This window comes from Chaetura pelagica, unplaced genomic scaffold, assembly GCF_000747805.2.
Source record: "Chaetura pelagica isolate M959 unplaced genomic scaffold, ChaPel_1.0 scaffold176, whole genome shotgun sequence".
NCBI classification, from domain to species: domain Eukaryota; kingdom Metazoa; phylum Chordata; class Aves; order Apodiformes; family Apodidae; genus Chaetura; species Chaetura pelagica.
Window position 1 is genome coordinate 1,354,739 of NW_009953484.1, and position 9,875 is coordinate 1,364,613.

At 34.6% G+C, this 9,875-nt stretch overlaps 1 protein-coding gene across 2 annotated transcripts in view; it reads right to left on the reverse strand.

The window, feature by feature from the left end:
• PDE5A (phosphodiesterase 5A, cGMP-specific) overlaps positions 1 to 6,887 on the reverse strand; it is a 57,154-nt gene extending 50,267 nt beyond the window's left edge. The window contains exons 1-3 of one of the 2 annotated variants that reach the window (XM_009998567.1): positions 6,806 to 6,887; positions 4,048 to 4,084; positions 2,831 to 2,841 (exon numbers count right to left, since the gene is read on the reverse strand). In XM_009998567.1, the coding sequence (XP_009996869.1) occupies positions 2,831 to 2,841; positions 4,048 to 4,056 (20 nt within the window). In that variant the 5' untranslated portion in view covers positions 4,057 to 4,084; positions 6,806 to 6,887. Of the gene's footprint in view, positions 1 to 2,647; positions 2,680 to 2,830; positions 2,842 to 4,047; positions 4,085 to 6,805 lie in introns of those variants that run through there. The other variant, XM_009998566.1, reaches the window with a different exon arrangement.
• Positions 6,888 to 9,875: the final 2,988 nt, after the last annotated feature.

The window sequence follows — 9,875 nt, forward strand, 5'->3', positions numbered from 1 at the left end:
CAAAAGTCTGATCCTTTGGAAACCTTTCATAGTGGTCATGTTTTAAATTTGGGATATTTTTTATTTGCTCAGCAGACCGCAGGAATTTTGAGAGTGAAGCTGAATGAAACCATGGATATGAGTCAGGTTAGTCAGCCACTGATCGGTTACATGCATCAGTATATGTTCAATATGAAAAGCACTGTACGTACATAGCCTTTTTTTCCTTATAGAACAGCTTCACCTATGTTGTAGAATGCAATACTCTCTGTGTGATTATGTATTAATCCAAAATAATGTAATTAAAATCTAAAGTCCACCAATTACTTTTATTAGAAAGGAATCCACAACAGGAAACTTATTTGTCTTCTAATGGGAAGGTCTGAAAGAGGTTTTTTGCAATCGCGTAGCATTTGGAGACCTCAACTGTAGCCAAACATGCTATAGAAAATTGAATTGGTTTAGGAAATAGTGGTAGTGTAAAGGGAGCACCTGGGCAAAAGGTGCCCATAACATAAAGCAATTATGTTACTGTACCCATTCCACTTCAGTTAGAGCTACCTGGAAAATTTTTTTTTGCCCCCAAAAACAGGGATGATTTTTTGACTCACGTAAATATGACTCAGTGTAGCACTATAAAACCAAATTCTTCTGTTATTTACTCCAAATAAGTAACTGACAGACTATTCTCTATTTTGACTTTTGTCAGTGTTCTGTGGTCATGATCATGCAAAACCTTAAACACGTGGTTGATAACATTTATAGCCCCAGTGTTCTTCAAGGCTCAGTGGTCAGTGTGGTCACACAGGCTGTCTGTGAATCACAAATCACATTTGGATGAGATTGCAATACTACTGAATGAAAAGTTGGACACAACTAAGGTAGGGGAGTTTTGCCTCCGAGTTCCACAGAGCTAGGATTTCATTCCATGTTTTTACATTTTCCATTAAGCTCCTGGAAAAGTGCTTTTTGTAGCAATAATATACCTCAGTCAACATCTATTATAAATTTCCCAGCAATCTAAAGCTAGTCCAATTACTGTAAACGTGGTGCCAGAGAATACAAAGAAATTCCACTGTTATTCTGAAAGAGTTTTGGTTCATTGCTTGGCTACTTATTTTTAAAGGAAGTAAGCTCTGCTTTTTTAAGTGTATTAACAAAAACTACCAATGATCCTTCTTTATTACAACAGTGATATTTGTTTTTTGTGGAGTTATCTCATCCAAATGAGAAATGCATGATATAATTTGCATAGGGCAATATCACATTTGCAAAAGCTGTTTCAGTGAGAATCAAAATAAGAAGCTAGCATTTGACAACATTTAGAATTTTCATTTATTAAACTGAATGAGGAAAAAAAAATAAATTGTGATGACAATGACCAAAAGTATCCTTAAGAAGAACAGAAAGCTTAAAATCAAAAGCAAAAATCTGTAAGTAAACACAGTACAACCTCTAAAATCAGTGCTGGTAGCTCTTGTCATCATCTCTCTTATATGTGGGTTCTTTTTGTTTTACTCTAATCTCCTTAAAAAAATGAAATTACCTGGAAATTTTACCTTTTTTCTAAATAAAATTTAGCATCTAGCAGAAAAAGAACCTAAAATGCAAGCTGGGTGCATTTAAAGCCTCAGATACAGGAAGGTAGATAGAGAATAATAAATAGCTTTAAAAGAAGACTTGTGACTTGACCCAATTTCATGATTATGTCTGCTGACTTGATTTCTGAACATCAAGGACTGGCACTAATGTAAAATAAGATTTAAAATAACCTAGTGTCAGATGGAAAGTGTTCTTGAAACTGTTTACTTTGCCTAAGCATGTTTGAAAATGCACAGGCATGAACCTGTATTATTGCTGAGTGACACTAATTTGTAGAACAATCTAATTTTCACACAAGGAATATAAAATGTTAAGATTTCACCTAACTGTTTTACGCTGAATTTACATATGTGGATGTGTGGGTATAAAATACAAGGCAGAGAAAGGATCAGGTACCCTTTGCGGACAAAGCAAAAGCTAAAGCAGAAACTTGGTTTATCAGCTGAAACCTGTAATTTCTTTTTTTTATTCTGCAGTGTTGTGTAATGATGTCCCCTGGCCTTAATGCTGAAGTAGTAGTAATCAGTAAGAATGCATTGTCAATTCTAGTAACAGTTCTCAAACTGTGGCCATGACATACTTTCATTTTTACCTTCTTGCCTTCCTGCTTTGTAAAATAAGCATTAATTTCCCTATATTATGGAGCTTATTGAGGGATGTGGGACATAACTGTAAAATCTTTCACAAGAAAGTATACTATTTCTTTAATCAGAAATGACTGCTTTTTAAGTATTTGCATTATTTATGAAGCATTTTGACATTTAACAGAACTGTGTGTGGAGCTGCTTAATTATGAGTAACATATTCACATCCCCTTTAATGTCTCTTAGATGATGGTCCAATAACTTGCCAACATAGTGTGCAATTCTCAAAATGCTCTGTAGGTTAACAACAACAAATCCTTAACTACACTGTTTAAGCCATGGTTTTCAACTTCAAACCATTTAGGCATTTTTATTTAGGCAACAGGAAAGCTGTTCAAATTCAGCTGGAATTAGAACAGTGTTCACTGACCTTTACTGAATGCCTCTTCTAACAAGGAAACTATTTAGCTCCTTTTACTGACACAGTTATACACATGGGTGGAAGAATGAACATTTCAGATTAACTGAAGTATTCTAACTCAAGTTAAAATCTATCAGACAAAGTCTTGACATGCATTTGCTTTTTGACACTCAATGCTATTTAACAATGCATGACAAGGAGAGTATTATTACTAACACAACTACTTTCTCAGCACAAAATTAGCTCACCAGATACCTGATACCAGACATATACTAAACCACAAGTGAGGTTATAGGAAATTAGTATCAAGTGTTATGTCTGATTAAGATGTCATATTTGAAAGGACTACAGAAGAAACAAACACTTGTGACTACTCTACTCATATGAAAAATCTTCAGTAAGCCTTGGGATTGTCAAGAGCTGATTGTTAAGTACAAGACCTTTGCTGTAGAAGTAAGTTTAGAAGTTGCAGGGGTGTACTGAACAGGAGCATATGCTGAGCCAAAGTCATCTACACAGATAGTTAAAAACAAAAGTTACATTGAGGTGACACAATGATAATATACTGCATCTTGCTTATCTCACTCAAAGAGTGCATAATAATTACCGTACCATAAAAGTACTAAGTGATGAGTAGCTTTCAGTTAAACAACCAGTAACTCCCCATTTTCTCTGTTGCTTAGAAATCTTGTATATTACATTGTGTAATGTTTCAGTAGTTGTGTGGGCTGTTGCTAATTTTACATTCAAACCAGTAGTTACTGATAACACAATTCAGGTGAGGGATTCCATCCAAACTTGCCTGCTAGAGAAAGCCAGCTTTCAAGTACTGGAATTCCTGTGGCCTAATCCTGCTAGTGCTGAAATCAACAATATTTCGAGCCATGCTTTTTTCTCAATTGCTTTCCTTAAAATAACCACTAGATGTCTTCAAATTTATTTCTCGCATCTTGACATAATTTAGTCATAGAAATCATTTAAAGTAGTAACAATGACTTGAAAACTATTCAGTTTTAACAAATTAGTTTAAAAGTCAAAGTCACTTGGATATTATACTTGCCTTCCCATTTTCTTTGCAGTACTTTCCATTTCCCAATCTTGTTCTAAGTGTTTTTGTTTCTTTTCTGGCCATGGAAAGTTATAAATAAACTGTATAAGGCCTCATTAGATGGAAACAGTAAAATGACTCTCAAAAGTTTTTCAAGTAACTAAGAAAGTAGATTGACAAAGACAAGAGTAGTTTTTCTTTAAAACCTTTCCAGTTAGAGTTAGTAGAGATGCCATTTCTAACAATGGTAGGCAGTTATTGAAAATGAAGTATGACTTAAAAGTCAGTGCCAATTTTTGGCCCAGCTCAGTCAAATATATAAGCATACATCTAACTTTAAACGGGTTAAGTGGCCCAACTGACTTCTGTTTGAATATAGATCTAAATTAAGAACTCTAGTTCTTGATTCAAACCATGCTCATGAAATAGTAAAATAAAAACTTGTTAGAACTATGAAATAATGTAAAAACTTATCTGAATGCTCGTATTATATTTTAAAATAGGAGGCAGAAGTTGCTTTATTATTTGACGCAAAACTACTTGAAATGGAAGATTAACACTAACAGGCTCTTGGCTATTTTCAAGTTTTCTTTAACAACCAAACTGCAAGCTTAACTTTTCACAATAAAGCTTTCCTTTGTAGAAGGAACTTTCTAGTCACACTATAATGAAAGGCAGAATAAATCCTGAAGGACTGCAAATTATGTTCTGAAACACAACCTTTATTTCTCCTCCAAATGTTTACTTCTTATTTCAAGCTCAAAAAGAAAATAATTAAAAATAACTATGTAACTAATGATTGTACTGTGGAAAGCAATAGTTTAATGCCAATGACTTTGGTGAAAGATGGATTGAAAGTTAAGTTCACACCTGCCTGATGACCTCATGTAAGTCTTAGGCATCACTTCACTTCCACTTCAATTCCTAAAATAGGGGTTAATTAGGACTTAAGTGGTGCAGAGACTTTGGGATAGCTCCCTGTGCTGGGGTGAGTTCACCATAATGCACAAATAAATGGGAAAATATATATCTTTTACTAAGCAAATATATTTTGTGGCTGTATTTTCAGTGCCAGACCAAATGTGAAATTACAACCATTGAGTTATTCACAAGGGTCTTTTGAGTAGGGCTTTTTTCTGGCAATTCATAAATAGCTCATTTTGTATTTAATGTCCCTTTTTCTTCAAGTAAATCACATAAATGGAAAGCATTCCATGTAAATCCATGTATGTTTCTATGCCAGTAAGGAAGAGAAAGACTTAGATGCTTGTTTTAATTATTATGTTTATTCATGACAAAAGTAAAATGCTTCCTCTTTAATGGTGAAAATCAAAATAGGTGGTAGTTCAAGTCAAGAATGAGTTGTCAAAAATTGCTTTGTTTGTAATTTTTTACCTGAGTCATATCTATCTACACAATTCATCTTTAATCTAGCATGTTCAAATAAGCATGAACATGGGCTATGATGTACTTTATTTGCTCTGAAGACATCATTTATGATCTATCATGAATTGTATTCTTGTGCAAGGAGCTAGCACATTGTCCGCACACTGCAAGTCTCACTTCAGCTTCAAAATTAGACTGAGTGGTATTTTTATTTTATATTCGTAGTCTTTGTCCTAATCCTTTACAAAGACATTAATTGCCTAATGGTGTGATGATTGTACAACAGAAGCCCAAAACAAACTTCCATGGACTTCTGCAATTTAGAAATAAAAGAAAGGTGTTTAACTTTCTTGTCTCCCACAGAGGCAATGAATGCTTCGGTTCCACTTTTCTTCCTAGTTGCCACAAATATAACCCTGTTATTTAAAGTCTTCCTAGCAAGAGCAAAAAACATGAAAATTATATTTTAAATGCCTACTGGCATAATCATAGGGACTATGACATGGTAATAGTTACCCTGCAACAAAAGAAGGCAAAAAAAGTTGTTAACTATTAAAGCAGTTCACCCCATCTTATTTTCTGCCTGTACTCTAAGCTTTACTGGTTGTATTTTAATTAATTTATTGTGGAGACGCATTTGTTCGTTTATACCTAGAACAAACAGTAGGTAGTAAAAGCACATTCTCCTTGTAGCTGCTCAGTACTATCTGCTGACTACTTTATATTCACACAAAAAATTCTGTGGGAGTTCAGGTTATAGCTTTTTGAGAATTAAGGATGTAAATTGCTATTAAGTGATTTCTTACCATTTCTCAGATGACAGTTTCTTCAGTCTCCAGTAATTGCTGTTTTAGACATTGTTTCCAAAATACTCTGGCACACACCTAGCTTTATTTCCAAGAATAAATGCCAAAATACTTAATCACATTTACAACTTCATCAGTGTGGGCAACATTCCTTACCTTCCAGAGTGCTTTTTGAATTAGGAGTTTAAAATATTTGGGGATGACCTTAATACTTTGCAGTTAGAAAGAAAGGCATGAGGATATGATTTACAAGTGTAACAACTATGGAGATCATTAGATCTCCATGAAAACCCCCAAAATTTCATAGGAATCGGGGTTTTTTCTGTACTTCTTTCCCAGAAAAGCTTTGTAAACATCTAATAAAACCAAGTAAGTGGGAGAAAATATTCTGATTCCTGCATTAACACCAATACTTCCTGTGGTTTTCAAGCCATGGTCCAAAGAATCAGGGGGCCTGCAGTCCTCTTGTAAATGGCTCACATAGGATAACTTGGAAAAGCAAGTCCTCTTTCAGCATCTTCAACAATTTGCACAGGATTCTGTGCCTCCACTGGAAAACTGTTAGGGGCCCTTCCATCATAGAAGTTTAAAACCCACTGCTTAATTAGCAAAGTCATGTTAGGGATTAATATGGCTCATACCTGTGTATTTTTAGGATTATGGGGGGGGGGTTGTATGTCAGTATTACCACAGGCCAAAGCATTTCAATGCACAAAATCTTCAACAGTTCTGTCTTTTAAGATCTGAATTTTCATACACTTGCTCCAAAAATTACTTTACTTCTAATTTGAAGAAATTAAGCACACATATATTAGCAAACAAAATAATGATGTCATGCATATAATATTTATGAGAATACAAATCAAATACCTAGCTCAAAATGAAAGATATATTTAAAAGCCCTCTAGGCAGAGAGATTAAAAGGCAAATGTCCTAAGCAATTTAGTACTATGGGCAGCACATTACAAGAAAAAAAAACAAAGTAATAAGATAATTGATATACTCAAGTTCTGCAGTCTCTGAATTCCAGCAAAGTACAGTTTCCCAGTAAATGCCACTTCTGGAATCCTCAATGGAGCGCTATGAAGCATCATGCTGTTGAGGACATTTATTTTTCCAAATACAACCCCACCTTAATTCATTTATAAATATTTCCCAACCCTGCTAATAAGCCAAGATGAATTTATAACAAAGTAATCTTATTTACAGTGAAAACCACACACGACTTGGGTTAATAATTTGTATCTATCGTGCCATACACTTCAGAAACCAGACAAAAGCTGCCTGGAATGATGCAGTTGCCTGTAACTCAGAGGAGAATTTGTACTTGGGCTGTTTTGGCAGTCTGCTGCTTCTGACCGTGAAGAGCACAAAGAGAGAATCACTCTCCTATTTTTAAGAGTAGGGACAAACAGGAAGTCAGAAATACAGAACAATTCCATAGGGGGTTAAATTAAGTAGGATGTTTGAACATGACAATGCGCATATATTTTTTTTAAAGGAACATAAAAAGATAAAACTTAGGAAAGACAAAAAAAGAGTAATAAATTCAGCCATAAATGCAGTACAGTTTTGTGACAAAGAAGGCTGCAGATTATGCCTTTATAACATCGTTAGAACAATTCTATTTGTAGCAGCAGCTACAAAGAACTTTTAACAACAGTATGAGTAAACATAAGAAACAATCTAAAAGAATTCTTTTACTTAAAAATGTTTCTGCCAGAATACAATAGGCAATTCTAAAACTTTGAAAGCGGAAAAATAACAAAAGGAAATGAAAAGAAAAAAAAGGAGCAAAATCAATAGCTTAAATTTAGTAGAAGCTAGGCATTTAGAAACTCTTGAACCTCTAAGTGTGCAGTTACAAACTCTCCAGCCAGATTTGTCAACCAGCAAACTGTATATCACTAAGTGAAGCAAATTCATCTCATCGCTGAGTGTGCTGGTGACACACTTCCTCTTTCTTGTTCTGCACTTTGATCACACTGTAACAAGACTTCATGGATAATAGCTATTTATATTATCTCTGCATACCATTTGTCTCCCTGGTGCAAAATAAAGTAATAAATAACTGATTCTGTACTTCCTATTCATGGGATCACAGTTTATTCACACAGTTGAAGGAGGAAGCAATTCAAAGCTATTGACCTGGATTACGTGACTGTAGGATTGTAGCCTTGTACTGTACAGGTGAAAGTCAATCAAGACACCTTTATCACAGAGCACGTCAGTCCAACTAGCCATCAAAGACTCCAGGAAGGCAGTAACATGGCCTGCCTGTAGGCACTATCAACCTTGAGGCATTGCAGGATCAAAATACAAGGTGTAAGCCATGTGTATATACTTTCATTCTGCAACACATGTTAGGGCAGAGGAGAGAAGCAGGTGCAAAATTAAGTAGATGACCCGCAGACCTTCTCCCTGAGAAACCAGAATATGGACCGAGGAGTCTAGCATCTGTAACAGTTGTCACATTCTGAGCAATTGTTAATACAAACTAATTGTGAATAAAAAGAAACATTTTCTTTTAAAGTGACACCTTGCCAAATATGTAATTTTTATTTAAACCACAAAAACAGATACTAATATCAAACTGCTCTTTGCAGAAGTAGTAAGAGGTAACTATTCAATGACTAGATGAGAAGGTATTACTTCCTTCCATGCTTTAAAAACAAACAACAAAACAAATCTGCAGGCATAAGACCACCCAAAACATTTATTTTTTATATATCTCAATTCTTATTTATTTTTTAGATATCTAATTAAAACTCTTTTTATATGGGAATTATCAAAAGAACTACTGTTTAAAATACTATGAAAATTAATTAATTGCAGAGAAAAATACATATAAATTATTTAACACATATAATAAAATGGATAAATTAGGTTCTGATTTAAAGCTCATTACACTCAGTGGAAAGGGCTTGTATTCCTTTTTAGTAAGTGGTTGAGCTGGTGATCTTTTCCTATTCCTGTGTAGAAATATTTGAGAAACAGATGCAGAAACTATCTTTATTCTTTAGCAATTGTGCCTCACAATGGGAAGCAGAATATGGCTCTGTGCTCTGCATGATACCAGATTAACTAACCTCTTGGTCTATTGCTTATAGGACCTGTGAGGACTGACATATAATGAAGCAAAACAAAAAATGAGAAGCAATAAATTAAGATTAGAAAATTGAAACTAGTTCAAGGAACACTGCTTTACTTTACAGAGTAAATATAATGCAAAGTAACAAAACATTAACAGCATAGCATTTGTTCAGTGTATTGCAGTTGTACAAAGATTCAACTGAAACAAAGCATGGCATTAAATGTTAGGGGTTTTCTCAAACTCTAAATAAACACTACAATGTAGAACATGGAACCTTTTTACAAAGTACATCAGTTCTTTCAAACTGCTCAGCTTTACAGGGTATCATTTTGTGTATAAAAGTTGAACCAAGTCAGTCAAGAAACTTTTCATTTGTCTTTTCCAATACAATCTTGCATATAAATTAGGTATTCCTTATAATTATATTTTTCTATTTATAAAGACTAAAAAAGAAAACAACACAACACTCCATGCAAGACAGCAGAGAAGAGAGTTTTGAGACAAATGCAATGCTTCCATCATTTCAAAAACATCACAGACTTGTTGCCAAACAAGAACCGAGTCAACAGTTTTTCTGCAAAACCCTCTCTAAATGCAGACGCATCACCACCATGGAGACATGGCCGAACTGTATATTGTGAACTACTGCCTATTTCAGACCCACACAAACACAAAACTGTGTCTCAGCATTAGAAAAAAAAAAAAAAAAAAAAAAAGACTAACCAAACCTCTCCATGGGGAAAACGAATCTGACACAGTGGTTACTATTAATTAGCATTCCTATTTGTTCAATACTACTTCCAGTTTCCAAAGGAAGTGTGAGAGGCTGAACTAATAAAACGCTACTTCTCAAAGCTGCTAACACCCTATTTCCTGGGCAAACAAGCTGCCCTTCAGTCCCACACCATGCATTAGTGTTCTGGGGAGTATCGAGGTTAACTACTTCCATTTAGGT